Here is an 18743-nt window from a genome sequence, read left to right as displayed (position 1 = left end):
TTACAACCCCATATTCTGAACTACTCTACAAACAACAATGTTTATAAAAACCCTTTCATTTTCAATACATTTGAATGAGTATTAGCATAGCATTACACTGATAATCGTATTGGGAAATAAATAAATTTAAACATTTTCAGGCTTTGGTATCTTCTCATTTGGGTGCCTAGAAATCTAGAATTCCAACAAGGAAATTTGTAATGATGTTATCTCTTTAATAAAAATAATAAGATCGAGAATTTGGTTTCCTTCTATGTTTCCTTCGTTTTCTCAACTACCAAATCGAGACAACCCGACAATACACATACAAATTGATATATATATAATTTACCTGGAATTTTTTGTGAATGGTGAGAGAGTGGAGGGTTGGATCGAAATCAGGGGATGATTAGGGTTTGCATTCGAGGTATGCATTCATTATACTTCCATAATGAATGCATACGATGTCACTGGTTATAACAAAAATAACAGCAATCAAATTCATGTTTTGAGGAAGTTTTTTTGTTTTATTAAAAACATCTTTAACTCCCAGATTGATTATACTCAATACTATTCTCTTATTGAAAAGAAAAAAAAAAAAAAAAACCAACAAAAGCAACAAACGAGGATCAAACAAACAAAATCCAGTATGACAGATGAAAATTATACTCAATACGAATATGAATATGAATATGAATATGCAGAGAAATAAGCATATTAACACAATAAATGTGGCCCAAACTGAATATGAAGATTAAGCATCATAATTTTAATCAGAAATAACAATGTTATGAAGATTTTTCCTCTGCTATGAGTATACTAAATGATTCAATCTCAAGAGCAGATAAAAAGACATGGAATTGTGCTTCTAGCAAAATAATAAGACATGGAAATGTTACCTTCTCATATTTGGCCCACCATTCGTCGGATGCTTGTATCAAACCGGTTTTTTCGTTGTAACTTATGCTGGTTGGGCCGTGCCTTGTGTCCATAAGGTGTGACCACGACTGCTAATCCTTTTTTAGCAAGTTGTACCTGTTTTGCAGTTGCTTCACCTTATGGGACCTATTCGTATGCCCCTGGAAAGCCTTGGACACAGCCTTGTAGCCGTGCATTGTCATCGTATGGACGCTGCCCTTGTAACTGGATTCCAACTCCTTCACAACAAGTTTCAAGAAAAGTCGCACTGCGTCGGAGTCCCAAACTGCTTTGTGCACAAATGCAGACTGTGGCCGTGGCTGAGGCTGAGGCTGAGGCTGAGGCTAACTACTACCCTGCTTATGCAAATTTTTTGAAGGCATAGACTGCATTCGGGAGTGGTCCATGTGGCTACTGCAGTGCAGCAATAATTGTGGTATAGGTGCAAAAAATCATGTTAAACGTAACATGCATATACATAACATGGCAACATGATGAACAAGCATATAACAGAAGACTGAACAATAGAATATTGCTTAACCGTAAGAAAATGACATACTAGACATTGTAGTCAGTTCGAAAAAAAACAAAAGTACCACTTGGCAACTACATACAACCTACCAACCGAAGCAAATCAACTATGAAACAACAACATTACAACAACAACACACAAGACAAACGTCACAATTTGAAGGAGATGCAAAGAGTGCTGCAGGTTGAGGATGTCAGCCTTTAACTAGAAGACCATGTCCATAACTGAGTTTTGAGTGTCAGGCACGGATGTTTGGCCATATTCATCACTCCATCCAATCCAAGAACGACATGGCTGAATAGACACATGTATTAGTGTAGTTTGAAAACATGTAAATGCACTTTCATGTGAATACTCACCATTGCATGAGGGCATTGGTAGTAGGCACGACTCGGATTTCTAGAAAATATTTAAATCTTCACAACACACGGGCCAAAGCCACATGCACAAAAGGGTGTTATATGCGTAGACGTGGCAGAGGACACAAACAAAGCCATGGTCTGTTTTGGGAACAACCATAGATGAAAACAATGAAATGGCATAACATGGACACGGTTTACAAGTTATCTTTCAAAAAATTTGGCATTGTGTGGACCTAGTGTATGTGTGCAAAATTAGGGAAACCATGCATGAATGCCTCCCCTCATACCTACCTTGTTGTTTCATTCATTAAACATCATGTGTCATTAACCTCACAAATGCATTATGATCTGTTTGGTTCTTTTAGTGGCCAAAATGCTTTTAGACATTTGTGGATTTCCATGTATATTTCATTCAATACTGTTTGTTTGGTTGAATTTCTTATAAGTAATTCGTAATCATATTTTAAAAAATAATAGTCTCATTACTTTTCATCCTGTCTAGTATCAACATATTTGACTTTGTAAAATGAAATGTGCATTTTATTGTGAATAACAGTTTTATACTTTTCCACATTTGTTCCAATACATTTTAAAGGTAAATCGCAATTAGTAACCATTAAAAAGCATGTTATCATGTGATTTAACTAGAGCACAACCCTTTTTGTAATTAACAAAATAAAGCAAGCAGCAAGAGGTACCACTCAATGCACCTTTCTTCATGTCATTTTCCCTCTTCATGTATTTATAAGTTTTCTGTCTGCCCATGATTCTTTTGGGTCCTCAAGCCATAACAATTGATGCATAAGATAATATTTTTGGCTAAAATGTTCAAAATTTTACAAATGTAATTAACATCTATAAAAGATAAATTTTCATGTATCTAAAAATATGTCACTTAATATCTATAATTAACAAAGGCTAAATCCTTTGTGACCATCTATCAGTTGGATACTAGCGTCCTTGAATGCATTGGTGTCCAATTTGCATGCATTTCAGAGGAAAGTGACAACGGTTTTCCTCATTTCTGAGATGTTATATAAATTAATGACTTAATTAATCTAATCCAGTGCATTGAATACACTTTATCTACAAAATGGGACACACCAGGTCTTCAATCAATGATTTTCCAGGCACATAGTAGCATACCATAGCTTAACACCAAGAAGTAAGACCCTATCACTATATCAAAGAAGCAATAAAATTTAGCAATGAAAGCAAGACCCTAATCTATAATTTTTATTTTAACTTGAGCATGTTTTGTATTCAAGATTGGTTAAAAAGAAATCCATTGCTAATGTTGTTTGTAACTTGTTTTGAAGAAGCACTATCAAAATGCAAATCTTTACTTTCTTTTTCTTTGAATTAGTAATTTTTCCTATCGAATTGAAGCATTTTTTTTTCTTTTCAAAAGAAAGTACTACCCTTATGCTGTAAATGTAAAATACCACCAAAAAAAAAAAAAAAACACCTTCTCAAATGTGAATATGGTATATAAACATAATCCTACTCGAAAACAAGATCCTCAACTACAAAATGAAGTTTATTTCTTCATTGTTTCTTCAGAGTCATGTGAAACTATAAACCATAAACATATTAGTTAGATATAAGATAAATTTCATCCAACAAACCAACAAACCAGGGGAAAAAAGGAGAGACATAAAAACAGAGACAATACCAAGTTGGCCTAAAATTTGAAAAACCCATAAAAATGCAAACACAAATTCATATGCCAATGTGAATATCCGAAGTATGGAAGCCAAAAAAAAGGTAAACAATTTGTGCAAAAAGGGGAAACGTACGAATTTTTGACATAGGCAAAAATATTGGACTAGAAGAGATGTTACCTTCTACTTTGGGGGGTAAAATGGTGAAGATCTGGTCAACGGTGGTGCAGATCTGGATGCCGGCTGGTCCTTCCCGTCTGCTACTGGTGTGACGTGCTGGCGTGTTGGGATGCCTTTGGTGATGCTGTAAGGGGAGGTTGTGGCGGAGCTCCGGCAGTCGACGATGTGAGCGTGACTGATTGTCAGTGGCTTCAACAAGGAGTGTTTACGCTTGTGTTTGGAGAAGGAGAGGAGATGTTGAGGGGAGAAGGAGAGGAGATGTTGAGGTGAGACCCTCTGTAAGCCCTAGCTATCCTTTAAATTTGTGTATTCTAAGATGACAGGACAAAAGCAAGGGCAATTCTATCTTTTTGCCCTCTAAGTATTCAACCTTTTTTTCCCGCCCAAACATTGTGAATAGTGTCAAATTTTTTTCTTTTTCATTGAATTTTTGGCTTTTTATCTTTTTTAGGGGATGCTAAACAAGGGCTTAGCCTTTGACATTGGTATGAACTAGAGACCGAAAAGAGAATTGATGGATTGAAGTGTAATAAACCACAAACTGATGGGTTAAAAAGTAATAAACCCAAAGAATGCCAGAACCAGATAAACACAAGATTTGTATGGTTGTAATCAAAGTGTAATAATCTAAAAACTTGTTTGGTCCAAACAAGAATAAGAGAGACTTGTAGTCAGTCCACGTCACAGTCAAAGAGGAACACCCAGATCATGACTCAGAACAAGCGAGAGTTAGAACGAGGTCACGACTCGGAGAGAACAAGAGAGAGAGAGATGTCACGATAGGGAACCAGGTTGCGAACATGCAAGAAACAGTAAGAGAGAGAGATCACGATGAAGTTGAACCAGAGAGGCAACTGAACTGATGTAGGAACTCCAGCGACAACCAAAGTCGAGATTCCGATGAGAAACGTGACTCCAAAGATCACCCAAAGACTTTGAACTGGAAAATCACTATTGACGATAGTCGACAACCACAAATTAGACGCGAACCAAACTCAAAGGGGTTCGGTTGCAATTGATAGGTCTTGATTCAAACTCAGATGGGTCACACAAACTTGATGAAACAGAGGATGAACTCAATCGAAGCCAGAGAACAGAATCAGAGGGCTCGATCGAACTAAAGCTCAGAACTAGAGAACCAGTTGCGATTTCTGTTAGGGTTTCGCACTTAGCTCTGATACCATGTAAGCTTTCTGAATGATTTCAGTATATTGAATTGTTGCTAATACAAAGATTACAACCGATATATATAGCAATCATAAACCTAATCTAAAATAGAAAATAATAACCATATACAATCAATAGGGGTGCAACTTAGGTGGGATCAACTCGAGCAACCCGAACCCAACTTGAATTTTTTTAGAACTTGGATAAGATTTTTTTAAATTTGGTATGGGATTGGGCAAAAATTCAGAAGCCCGAATTAAATTTGGACGAGTTTGGGAAAAAACGTCAAACAACCTGAGTAACCCGAAGCCCGAATTGTACATATATAGATATATAAAAATATTAAATATACTTATAAATTTTAGCCATTACATAATATTAAGTAATTTAAATTATTAAATCATATTGAATATATATTATATATACAAATAACATAAAATCTTACTTTTTTTTATTTTCACTCATAAATTGTGAAGACTACTAGAGCGGCATCTCTCTTACATTATATAAATTATTTGTTTTGATGGTATTAATGATTTTCTATTTAAAAAAATTGTAAATAGAGTCAAATTTTAATAATTTAATAATGTGTAGATGCAACAAACAAAAAAAAAATATCATTTACAACTCGGCTAATTCAGGCAACTCAGGCAATTCGGGTTTAACTCGAGTCGGGCTTCGACAGACAATCTTGGATTACAATTCGGGCCTGGGCATGTCTCAGCACAACTTGGGCTGGGTTGGGCTTGGACAACCTCCCAATCCGACCGACCAAACCCGTCCGAATTGCACCCCTAACAATCAATACAATCAATCTAATATTCACACAATCAATCTAAAATATACAATCAACTTAATTGATATATTTCCATAATTACAATAATATTCTCACATAAGGAGCATATATTGTTGATTCCATCTAATTATAAATAAAAAAGTGCACAAAGACCCTGCTAAAGTGGAGTCTGAGAAGGGCCAGATATATGGACCCGTACTCCCATTCTATAGAAATTGTTTTCATGACTCGAACCCAAGTTAGCACAACACTAACAAGAAGCCTTTACCTGTTGGCTAAGCCACCCATATCAATTTAATTCTGAGTGATTTCCATTTTTTTTTTTTTTTGGTAAGTAATTTCCTACTTGAGTTTTTATGAGATTTGATGATATGTTGATTAGTCTTTTTTTTTTTTTTTTTTGGGTTTCAGGATAGGATACAGTATGATAACTGATGCTGAGCAAAGAGGTCTCATAACACCAGGAAAGGTAACAAAGCCATAAATACCCAAAAAAAAATTAATGGTTGCATCATACAATCTATAAAAGTCTATGAAGCACGGGTACTCCAAAAATAGTGTCATACGAGTACCAGGTACTTACCGGGTGCGAGTACGCATACCTGTACGGCTGTACGCGCACCGGGTACAGCAAAAGGGGGTCTGGTACGTTTGGTTCAATCGGGTACGTCATGGGTACGGCATGGGTACGCGTATGGTACGTTTCGGGTATGCCCAAAAAATCAAATTTGTAAGAGAATTAGGGGTATCAGAGCAATTTATTTATGTTCTTTATTAAAAAAAATAAAAAGTACAGTGTTGTTTTGTAATATTAAGAATATATACATCTAGGTTTTGTCCCTTCTTACATCTCTTCACTTCAGCAATAGCAAAGAGAACGGCGTAGTCTTCTTCGTCTTCTTCTTCAGCAACAGCAACATCTCTTCACTTCGAAGCCCTCCGACGATGACGATGCAATGAGACGAAGCCCTCCAGTGAGTGTTCTTCATCTTTTTCTTCGTCTTCGTCTTCTTCTTCTTTTTCGTTTCTTCGTCTTTGTCTTCGTGTCTTCATCTTTGTTCCTTCGTTTTTTTTCTGCAGATCAGCAATTGGTCTTCGTCTTCTTTGTTCCTTTCTTCGTCTTCCCTCCGATGAGTGTTCTTCATCTCTCTTTCCCTTTTTTTTTTTTTGGTGCCCTTGCAGATCAACAATTTTGATGGACGAGATTATTGATCTGTGTAAATGTAGTAGAGTATTATCTTGATTTTGATTTAATTCAAGTGCTTTTCTGTGTAATGTTAGTTGTTGTTGTTCTTTATCTATTGTGTTTATGAAATTTTTCTTTGGTCTCTTGTTATTTCTTTGGTCTCACACTATAAAAATAGCAAATTGATGAGCCAAAAGAAAGATTTTAAAAATAAATTATGATCACAGTGCATAACATCATAACATGTCAAAGTGAGAGATTTCACAAATATTATTTTTAATGCTTAATGGTTTTATATTATAGGAAAAATGAGTTCATCAAGCAGTTCAGGTTCATTTGCAAGTGCTTCTTTTGCTCATTCCATTGATCAATCTAGAGATGAAAATGCTCCTCTTTGGGGCTATGTTACAAAATTAGTCAAAAATGGGAAAGGAGGAAGTGGTAATACAAAATTTAAGTGTAATTTTTGTAACATCAAGTACCAAGGGTCATATTCTAGAGTTAGAGCCCATTTGTTGCTACTTACTGTAAGAATATTATGTAAGTATGGAAATCTATGTAATTATGGAATTAGGTTGATTATGAATATAGGATTGATTGTATTTCCTATTCTAGATTAGGATTAGGATTCCTATAAATATTGGTTGTAAGCTTTGTATTATTAACCAGTTGAATATACAGAATTATTCAGAAACTTACATGGCATCAGAGCCACATCCAAAACCCTAGGTCTGGCCTTGATCATTCGAAGTCCTTCATCTGCATTCATGCTTGTTGTTCGAAGACTTCTCTAGGCTTCTCCGAAGTTGCGAAGGCCTCTCTGTTCTCTGGTCTTCTTCACAGTTGCGACTTAGGGTTCATTGGTCTCTCTGGTTCATGGGTCGCGATCATCTTCAGTCATCATCAGCAACTCGCGATCAGCTTTAGCCCCCTGCTTTGTCGCGACTCAGTTTGGGTACTTCTGGTTCACGAACTCAATCCCTCTGGTTCACAAACATTATCGTTATGCTTCTGATTCAGGTCGCGATCATCTTCAATCGTTGTCTTTAGCCATCGTGATTCACCTCGTAATCGTCTTCAGCCATCGCAACTCCATCCTGTCTTTTGAAGCTTCTCTGGTTCACAATCAGCTCTGGTATTGATACATAGAACTAATTTGCTGGTATTTACACTTTGACCCCAAAATTTCATTGATTATTACACTTAGACTGGTTCTCTCGTGACTCGCCTTCTGCTACATGACTGGTCATCTAAGTGACTAACCCTTTTGGTTCGCATTGCAAAGCTCTCTAACTATTCTTTGATTCGTCTTCGCTGATTGTTGATGTTTGTGGCTTCGGATGAGTGTGCCTTCTGTCATCAGAAAGGCCATTGGAAATATCATTGTCCCAATAAAGGATGTCTGTCTAGCTCGTCTTCTCAGCAATCTCGGACCTAGTTTTGCCCTTCTTCTCTGAGTAATTTTCAGGCTTCCGTCAGTTCTATTACATTTGCTCCAACTCCTAATCCTGACTTGGCTTCCTTGAGAGCTCAAATTAATCAGTTTCAGCATACATTGTCTATCTCCCAGCCCTCCCTGTCTGCCTCCATTGTTCCCTTTCTTCATTTAGGTTTGCTTGGGTCTTCTTCAGGTATCTCTTCGTCTATCTGGATTTTTGACTCTGCTGTTTCTCATCATATGACTCCCCATCTCTTCTTACTTCAAAATTGTACTCCTCCTCCCTCTCCTATTATTGTTACTGCTGCTAATGGGTCTAGTATGTCTGTTATATCTGTTAGGTCTGTCTTATCATCTGTTATGTCTGCTATCTCTATTCCATCTGTCTTTTATGTTCCTCAGTTATTTGTCAGTTTATTATCTATCAGTCAGTTTGATTCCTCCAATTTTGATGTTTTCTTTCTTCTTCTATCTGTTTTGTATAGGATCGGATGTCCAAGCAGCAGATTGGGACTGGCTGTAGAATTGGAGACCTCTAAGTGGTAGAGAGCTTACATCTGCCTATGACACCCTCTCCGACTGCCTTTTCCTCTTTTCAGTTAGATTCTTTATCTAATCATTTCTACTTGTGGCATTTTAAATTAGGGCATTTGTCTGCTGATCGCTTACGGTCTTTAGCTTAGTCTGGTATATTGGGTAAAGTTTCTGCATATCGGGGGTGTAAACTTGCCAAAATGATAGTCTTACCTTTTCGTAAAAGTACATCCATATCTGATATACCGTTTTCTTTAGTTCATACTGATTTTTGGGGTCCTTCTCCTGTTCTCACCAAAGGGGTTCTGCATACTATGTGCCATTTGTTGATGACTGCACTCGTTACACTTGGGTTTATCTTATGACTCATAAGTCCAACTTCTATCAGATATACCGTACCTTTCAGTCTATGATCACTACTCAGTTTGGGTTTACAATTAAAGTGTTACGGTTTGACTTGGGTGGATAATATTTTAAAAATGAGTTTTGTGAGTATTTGGCCAATTTGGGTACCATTCACTAAACTTCCTATACTGATGCACCTGCCCAAAATGGACGAGCCGAGCGTAAACGCCGTTATCTCCTTGAGACAATTAGGTCTCTTCTTCTCTCTGCCTTAATCCCAACTCTATTTTAGGAAGAAACAGTTCTTATAGCTGCTTTTCTTCTTAACCGTATGCCTACTCCCCTTCTTTCTAGTCGGTCTCCTTATGAGGCTCTGTTCTCTCAACTTCCCAATTACTCTCTCCTTCGTGTGTTTGGGTCTGCTTGTTTTGTCCTTCTTTCCCATAAAGATCGAACCAAACTTAGTGCCCGGTCTGTCCTATGTGTCTTTTTGGGTTATAGTTCTACTCAGAAAGGCTATTGGTGTTATGACCCTGTTTCCCACCGTCTTTATGTCTCCCATCATGTTACTTTTCTCGAACGTCTACCTTACTTTCAGCTTCCTCCTGTCACTGCTCCAGTTTCCAAAGAGGATTTGGTTCACATTAACCCATTTCCTTCTGAGGTACCGTCTGATGAGTACATCTCTACAGTTCCTCCTGAGTTTGTTTCATCTTCTCCTCCTGCTTCACTCTGGCTACTTCTCCTCCTTAAGTTTCTTCTCCTCCTCCATTGTTAGTCTATTCTCGTCGTAAGGCTCCTCCTCCACCAGTTGTCTCTACCCCTACTGCCGATCCTCCTGCTTCTGACGACTCTGATTCTGCTGCACACCGCTATCCTACTCAAACGCGTCATCCTTCAAACAGGTTGGGTTGGTCTACTACACGTTTTTCTGCTTCCTATCATACTTTTTTGTCTACTATTCACTCTTTTTTAGAACCTCAGTCTTACAAGGAGGCCTATCAGGATCCTCATTGGGTTCAAGCTATTGAGGATGAGTTGCCTACTTTACAGAAAACTCGTACTGGGGAGTTAGTTCTTTTGCCTGCTGGTAAGAATCTGGTTGGTTGCAAATGGGTCTACAAAGTCAAGACTCATTCTGATGGTTCTTTTAAGTGCTACAAAACTTGTCTGGTTACCAAAGGTTTCTAATAGAAGTATGGTATTGATTATGAGAAAACCTTTGCTCCTGTTGCCAAAATGACTACTGTTCGTGTTTTGATCTCTGTTGCTACTATTCGTTCTTGGCCTCTTTATCAGATAGATGTTAAGAATGTTTTTCTTAATGGTCATCTCATAGAGGAGGTTTACATGCATCCTTTCCTTGGCCTTCACCATTTCTTTGGATAGGTTTGTCACCTTCAGTGTGCTCTGTATGGCTTGAAGCAGTCTCCTCGTGCATGGTATAATCGCTTTCAGACTACTGTTACTGAGCTTGGGTTTTACCCTTGTGCCTAGGACTCTGCTTTATTTCTTCTCCACACCTCTGTTGGATTTTTTGCATTATTACTGTATGTGGATGATATGATCATCACTGGTTTTGACTCTTCTGCTATATCTGAGGTCAAGCAGCATCTTTTCCTCACCTTTGAAATGAAGGATCTGGGCCACTTGCGGTATTTTCTTGGTATAGAGGTAGCTTTTTCTCCCAAGGGCTACTTTCTATCTCAAGCCAAGTATGTCAATGAGGTTATTCATCGTGCCGGTCTTACTAACACTAAGATTTGTGATACCCCCATTGAGCTTAATGTAAAGCTCAACACTACTGATGGTGTTCTTCTGGATGATCCTACTTTATATCGAGAGCTTGTGGGTTGCTTAGTCTATTTGACGGTTACTCATCCTGATCTTGCCTATGTTGTTCATGTGGTTAGCCAATTTGTCTCTGCTCCTCGCTCTACCTATTGGGCTGCTTTGGTTTGGATTCTTTGCTATCTCCAGGGCACTATATTTTAGGATTTACTGTTGTCTTCTACTTCCTCTTTGGACTTGGTGGCTTATGCTGATTCTGATTGGGCTGGTGATGTCACTGATCACAAGTCCACTTCTGGCTTTTGCATGTTTCTTGGTGATTCCTTGATCTCTTGGAAGGCAAAGAAACAGACTGTTGTTGTGCGTTCCACTGCCGAGGCTGAGTACCATGCTATAGCTCATGCCACTGCTGAGATTGTTTGGCTTCATTGTCTATTGACTGAGTTAGGTGTCCCTCAGTCTTCTCCGACCTCCCTTTACTGTGACAACCGCAGTGCTATTTAGATTACACATAACACTGTCTTTCATGAGCGGACGAAGAACATTAAGATTGATTGTCATTTTGTCCATCAACATCTGCAGTCTGGCTCCATCTCGCTTCCTTTCGTCTCGTCGGCTTTGCAACTTGCTAATTTCTTTACGAAAACTCACACCACTGCTCGATTTCAGTTTCTTCTTGGCAAAACTCTCAGTATTTTCTGCTAAAACACCTTGAGTTTGAGCGGGGGTGTAAGAATATTATGTAATTATGGAAACCTATGTAATTATGGAATTAGGTTGATTCTGAATATAGGATTGATTGTATTTCCTATTCTAGATTAGGGTTAGGATTCCTATAAATATTGGTTATAAAATTTGTATTATTTACTAGTTGAATATATAGAATTATTCAGAAACTTACACTTACTGGCCATGGAATTAGAGTGTGTGCAATTGTGACGGACAAGAGTGATCTTCTTTCTGAAATTCGAACGGCAGATCAAGAAGCTGAGAACCGAAAAAAGATGGCAAAGCCTAAAAATGTTCCTTTATCACCTCCATCTTCTCAAATTAGTACTAGCCACGGCAGCATAGGAGATGTTGGAACATTTAGAATGGAAGGTTACGAACCAAGAAAGAGAAAGGCAATTGGGAGTCGTCCTTTGGATAAGGCATTCCAGCAAAGTGCTAGAGAATATTTACATTCTTTAATTGCTCGTATGTTCTATTCAGCTGGTTTGCCTTTCCATTTGGCTAGGAATCCATACTTTGTGGGTACTTTTCAATATGATGTTGAGAATCAAATTATTGGGTATGTCCCTCCTGGATATAATTTGTTGAGGACTACCTTACTTCAAAAAGAAAGGGCAAATATTGAAAGGTTATTGGAACCAACTAAAAAAGTCATGGGATGAGAAGGGGTTGAGTATAGTATCTAATGGATGGACTGATGCACAAAGGAGGTCTCTTATTAATTTTATGGTAGCATCTGATGGTGGAGCTATGGTTATAAGAGCTGTTAATTGTGAGGGTGAGCCCAAGGACAAGTATCATATTGCCAAATTAATTAGTGAAGTGATTGATGAAGTGGGCCCTCATAATGTGATTCAAGTAATTATTGGCAATGCTCCTGTTTGTAGTGCAGCTGGATCAATCATTCAAGGTAATTATCCGAAGATCTTTTGGACACCTTGTGTAGTGCACACTCTTAATCTTGCTCTTAAGAACATTTGTGCTGCGAAGGAAATTGGAGTTGTTGCATATGCTTATGATGAATGCCATTGGATCACTACTGTGATTGATGATGTAATGTTTGTGAGAAATTTCATCATGAATCATTCTATGAGATTAGCTATTTTTAATGAGTTTGTACCTTTGAAGCTACTATCTGTTGCAGATACACGCTTTGCATCTGCAATTGTTATGCTAAAAATGTTTAAACTTAGTTATCGTGGTCTCCAAGCAATGGTGATAAGTGAGAAATGGGCTTCTTACAGGGAAGATGATGTTGGGAAAGCAGTTGTTGTAAAGGAAAAGTTGTTAAATGATATTTGGTGGGACAAGATTGAATATGTACTTTCATTCACATTGCCTATTTATGAGATGCTCAGATTTTGTGACACCGATAAGCCATGTCTACATTTGGTTTATGAGATGTGGGATTCAATGATTGAACAGGTAGAGGCATCCATCTAAATGCGTGAAGGGAAGTCAGAAAATGAAGAGTCGGCCTTTTACTCTGTAGTGCATCAAATATTAGTGGAAAGGTGGACAAAAAGTAGCACACCTCTTCATTGTCTTGCTCATTCTTTGAATCCAAGGTATAATTCACATTAGACTTGTAGTTTATACTTTCATTTTTTTTCATTGCATGATTTACTTATTATTTTTTCCTAATTATGAAATCTAGGTATTATAGTGGGATGTGGCTTCATGAAATCCCATTCGTGTTCCTCCTTACAAAGATGCTGAAATTTCTGAGATAAGAATCAAGTGTTTTAAGAGATACTTTCCTGATTCAGATGAGAGAAGGGTTGTTAATACAGAGTATGCTAAGTTTTCAGGTTGTTTAAAAAGTTTTGGAGACTCTGACTCAATATATGATAGAGGAGTAATGGAACCAATGGTTTGGTGGTTGGCACATGGCTCTTCTGCACTATGCTCCAATCCTTGGCAGTGAAATTACTTGGCCAACCATGTTCCTCATCATGTTGTGAAAGGAATTGGAGCACCTACTCTTTCATTCATTCTATGAGGAGGAATAAAATGACACCACCACGTTGCGAGGATTTGGTTTTTGTGCACTCCAATATTCGCCTCTTATCAAGGAGGAGTCGACTATACACAGAAGGAAAGACTAAGTTATGGGACATTGGGGGAGATGCATTTGATTCATTGGAGGGTTATGGTTTCCTTGAAATTGCAAATCTTTCACTTGATGAACCAAAGATGGAAGCTGTTTTATTCAATGATGAAATTGATGGAAGTGAACTTTGAAGTGTCAAGTTTAGATACACAGGGCTTTCTTTTGTTTTTCCTTTGCTTGCATTATGGACTGAATTGGCATTGTTAGAGCCGATATTTGTTTTTCCTTTTCTAGAGTTAGAGCCGATATTTGTTTTTCCTTTGGTGTGGGCATTGTTGAATTGAAATATATTTGACTTTTAGTTTTGTAGTTCTCTTTTTAGTTTTGATATTTAATTTTAATTTGTTGGTTGGATTCTTTAACCATAATTATAAATAAATAAATAAAATATATCGGCGTACCCGCACCATACTCATACCTGCACCCGTGCTTCATAGATAAAAGTATTGATTGTTTGACACCATTTTTTGGGGCATATGTTTATTTGTTAAGTTGTTTTTCTATTCTTTTCATGAGGTGATGAAGTGCTGTAATTTACAAACAATCGTGTAACTATGGCTTTTTGCCTCTGCAGCATGGTCATCCTATATGAATGCAACTCTGTTAAGTCATATGTTGTTGATAACAACTTTAATCTTGATTGACATCTATCCTTTCTATCTTTCTGATACAACTTTTTTCTCTCTCTCTCTCTCTTTTTTTTTTTTTTTTTTTTTTTTTTTTACTTCTCTTCCTCCTCACCCTCTCTCTGTAGAGCATTCTAGTGGAGTCTACAAGTGGAAACACAGGCATTGGCCTTGCATTTATAGCTGCTTCAAAAGGATATAGGCTCATCGTGACAATGCCAGCTTCAATGAGCCTGGAAAGAAGGGTTATTTTGAAAGCATTTGGAGCTGAGCTTGTTTTGACTGACTCTGCTAAGGGCATGAAGGGAGCAGTTCAGAAAGCTGAAGAAATTTCGTATAGGACACCAAATGCCTACATGCTTCAACAATCTGACAATCCTGCAAATCCAAAGGTTTTTTATTATAATTTTTCCCCAGCTTGTTGCTTCCAGATTTACTAGAAAAGCCATTTACCAAGTTTTTCTCAAGGTTTTATAGCACCATTGAATTGGCTGTTTGCCTGTTTATGTTCTCTGTTGTATCCCTGTGGACATGAGTCATGTCCAGGTTTCACATAATTTACCAAAGATAGGCATGACTAGTTGCCTACATACATCAGAGCTGCTGCCTCTGAGATTTCTCAACCTGGGTCTGACAGGATCATTTCAATATTTTTGTAATTCCGGTTTGAAATGGTATTCGATAGAATTAAATAAAAGTGTCTCACTTGTGTCTCTGATACAAAATGTGGGCCTTTAAACAACATTATAGCATGATATGTAGAACTTGGGCAATAGTTGAGAGCCTCCCCTAGAAGGCTATATTTAGTAAGGTATATATGCAACATTTGTTATCATATCCTTTATGGAAGACTTGATTTTCTGTGGCACCTCGTTAAAGAGATTATAGTATGCCATCTGGGTGTATAGATTCTAAAATTATCCGACACTAACAGTAAGCCTATGCAATATGTGGTGCGAAAAATAAAAATAAAAGTTCTAGACCTAAAATATGTTTTATTTTTAATTTAGCTATGTTATTAAATTTAGTAAATTTTTTTTTTGATGGAAAGTGCTATCTTCCCTAGCGTTGTGGCACGGGTTCAAGTCATTGAACCTAGCCTCTACACAAAAAAAGTGGGTAAGCCTGATTACCTGCTACCTCTCCTCTCCCAGATGCTGTTGTAAGTGGGAGGCTTGTGCACTAGGTACGACCATAGAAAAATAAGGTATAAGAGCTTTGGGATGATGCTTGAAAAGGAAAAGAGTGAGTTTTGGACTCTTATTCAAAGTTTTTTGCTCAAAATATTTTTCATGATGAAAAACTACGAAATTATAAACTCTTTTAATAGAACATCTGAACCGTTATAATCCTTGAATAATATATGTCACATTAAGAAGTCGCAAAAATAAAATAAAATAAAATAAAAATAAAACTGAAATAAACAGAGAAATTGGTACATGTCTTTCTCTCCTTTCATTCTTAATTTTTTCACATACACTCATTCTATTTTTTCTTCAATATTTTAGCTTTTCCCACTCTCACTTTTTATTGCCAGCAAACGCTATGTTTGTTCATATTTTGTTCGATTAGAATGGAAAGGGAATTGATGTGTATCCAGATAATCCCATGATCTTTATATCCCTTTTTCTTTCTTGCTTAAAATATCGGACTACAAATTTTACCACCCACCCCAGTCTGCCCCATGTAATGCCCACTCCCTGAGTTTTCTTCTGTGTCACTCTCAAGCTCTGTCCCTCATGGCCTTCGATCCAACATAGAGGTGACCACATGTAACCTGTTTAGGGAAGAAAAAAGAGGGAAGAGCATGTAAGACGTCTGTTTGTACAACCTCTCGCTTAATATATAGAATAGATACTTCTTACTTTGTTGATCAGGTGCTTAGATATTTGAATATGCAATCTGAGGTTCTCCCGATTAAATTGGCAGGACATTCTTGCAATAACATATTTATGGGTCAGATGGTCAGAGCCAACTAACTAGTCAGGGTAATTTTTTGGCAAACAGATAATCTAACTGGACTGGTGAGTTCATGTTAGATAGTATGGTGCTATTTATCATGGATGGGGCAGTGGTTTTGTTCCATTCCAATTAGTATTACTTACAAGATAAGAGATCACTGCAGTGTTCATATAACTTTTTCTTTTTTTCTTTTCTTTATCTTCTTCTTTTTTCCTTTTTTGGCAGATTCACTATGAGACAACTGGTCCAGAGATCTGGGAAGATACAAGAGGCAAGGTGGACATTTTTATTGCAGGGATTGGAAGTGGTGGAACTATTTCTGGGGTCGGTCGGTTCCTTAAAGAGAGGAAGCCAAGCATAAAGGTAATTTTTATTTTTATTTTAAACTGGCCAAGCCTAGATATGATTTTTTTTTTCTCCATATTCATTCTCTTGTGAATACGGAAAACTAATTTTGTAATGGAAAAATGTTTTCAAACGAAGCTTATTTTTTCATGTGTTCTTTTCCATTTTCTCAATTGTCTTCATTTGACATAAGGTTATTGGCGTGGAACCTTTAGAAAGCAACATTCTTTCTGGTGGGAAGCCTGGTAAGTCAGCAGATAGACCTTTTTAGCTTTGTTTTAAAATAATGTTTTGCATGTTGTTGTGTTTGTTACCATTTGGAAGTGCAGGTCCTCACAACATTCAAGGAATTGGAGCAGGTTTCATTCCCAGAAATTTGAATCAAGATGTGGTTGATGAAGTCATAGCGGTCAGTCTTATTTTACAATTTCATGTTATTTCTTTTGGTCTGGAGGTATATCATATTTGCTATAGCATCTGAGTTGAACATCTTAACTGTAACAGATTAATCATGGGTTTCTACCTTTAGTGTTTTTGGCTATTCTGATTAATTCAGTTCTTTTCTAACGTGTCATTCATATTGGAAAATATGAGGTGGATCAGTGGCGGAGGCACAGGGTGACCAGGGTGGTCATGTGCCCCCTTAGGTTTTGGATTTTATTTTTTTTTAACATATGTATATAAATAAAATTTTAAACAAGAATAATATTTAGAATAAAATGTCAAGGGCATTTTTTAATTTATGAGAACAATAGTGATTGTTTTATTGAAAATAAAGGGACCACAATAAATCATATATTTATGTATAAAAATTTTGTGAAAAAAAAACTCAATGTAAAGATAATATTCATCATTATTGATATGCAAATATAATTAATCTAACTATATATATGTAAAATTTACTAGAGTGTTAGTTATATTTGCTTGTGGAGTTCACTTTCATATGTTGCTTTACTATTAGTTGGTGATATCATATGTCAATGATGACGTGATATCACTATTATATGAAATTTTTATTCAAATTTTGTAAAAATTTAATTTATCTTACCATTATATAATTTATTTTAAAACTTAAATATATGACTTTTTTACATTGTCTATAATACACTAGTTATACATAATACTTTCTTTTCGACTTTATTCAAAATTAATTGTAAAATTTCATGTGAAATACTTTTGTAATAAGTTATTTGAGTTTTTATACTTAATATTAATTCAAAAATATTGTTGGTTATAAAAAAAAAAATGAAATTATAATTAATAAGTGTCCCTTTAGTTTCTTGGTTGTGCTACTGGGTGGATGCGAGGGTCTAATCTCCTTTCTCTATTGAAAAAAACGTATTCATATTTGTCACTTGTTTGGTGTTCAAACATTTAAAAAGCAATTCCAGTGATGTTAAAATAATGCTAACAGCATATCACTGATGCTTTTCAGAAAAATAACGGTTATGGAATAGTGACCCACCATTGATTGCAACAAGTGCAATTCCAGTGATAACAAAAAATAACACACTTTAAGGTCTTTGCATAGTTCTTTTGACACATGTTTGTAACTGCAACGACAGGATAGATGTTGGCTTATGTAATACGTATGTGGCAAGCTAGCAACATTTTTTTTGGGGTGTTTGTTGTTCTGAAACTCACAGTAGCAGCATTTAGGGAAGTTGAGCTGTGTGCAAAATGCCCCCTTTCCTGACCCAATAAACTTGATATGCTCGGGAATAAATTTTGGCACATGAATTACTCCAGGGGAACAACTACAATGTATTAGCAGTTGAGTTTGGCATTATGATTTCCAGAGAGTGAAGCATAGGCAACATTTATGATGTATTATTGTTGTATTAGGGAAGATTAGGGAACTAGGCAAAAGGCTGCCTACATTAGGAATTGTGGTGGGTTTAGGCATGAATGGATTCTAGGGTTTGTTGGAATTAGGAAATAGTGATATTATAATTATGGTAGTATTGGAATTAGGAAATAGTGATATTGTAATTATGGTAGTGTGTATAAAATCTGCGATTATGTCAATCGTAGATTTAATGCCTTTTTTTATATTTATTTTCGTTTCCTATC

At 36.6% G+C, this 18743-nt stretch overlaps 2 protein-coding genes across 6 annotated transcripts in view; both read left to right on the top strand.

The window, feature by feature from the left end:
- Window positions 1–18743, top strand: part of LOC114282634 (cysteine synthase, chloroplastic/chromoplastic) — a 55489-nt gene that overhangs the window by 12231 nt on the left and 24515 nt on the right. For all 5 annotated transcript variants that reach the window (XR_014335495.1, XM_082878206.1, XM_028225382.2 and 2 more), the window contains exons 3-7: window positions 6010–6067; window positions 14492–14755; window positions 16551–16688; window positions 16864–16915; window positions 17000–17079. Coding sequence is in view for 4 of the 5 variants with exons in the window: in XM_082878206.1 (XP_082734332.1) it covers window positions 6010–6067; window positions 14492–14755; window positions 16551–16688; window positions 16864–16915; window positions 17000–17079 (592 nt within the window). In the remaining variant the exon portion in view is untranslated. The remainder of the gene's footprint in view (window positions 1–6009; window positions 6068–14491; window positions 14756–16550; window positions 16689–16863; window positions 16916–16999; window positions 17080–18743) is intronic.
- Window positions 12207–14131, top strand: LOC114282636 (uncharacterized). Its single transcript, XM_028225388.2, has 2 exons — window positions 12207–13192; window positions 13282–14131. The coding sequence occupies exon 1, from the start codon at window positions 12351–12353 to the stop codon at window positions 13065–13067; it is 717 nt and encodes a 238-aa protein (XP_028081189.2). The 5' UTR covers window positions 12207–12350; the 3' UTR covers window positions 13068–13192; window positions 13282–14131.

The sequence above is a fragment of the Camellia sinensis genome, chromosome 7 (genome assembly GCF_055761805.1).
Source record: "Camellia sinensis isolate YWXY chromosome 7, ASM5576180v1, whole genome shotgun sequence".
Taxonomy (NCBI): domain Eukaryota; kingdom Viridiplantae; phylum Streptophyta; class Magnoliopsida; order Ericales; family Theaceae; genus Camellia; species Camellia sinensis.
This window is presented reverse-complemented; position numbering and strand designations above follow the sequence as displayed.

Excerpts from the sequence above, each read along its gene's own strand:
- LOC114282636 (XM_028225388.2), top strand. The coding sequence starts at position 12,351 with ATGGTAGCATCTGATGGTGGAGCTATGGTTATAAGAGCTGTTAATTGT.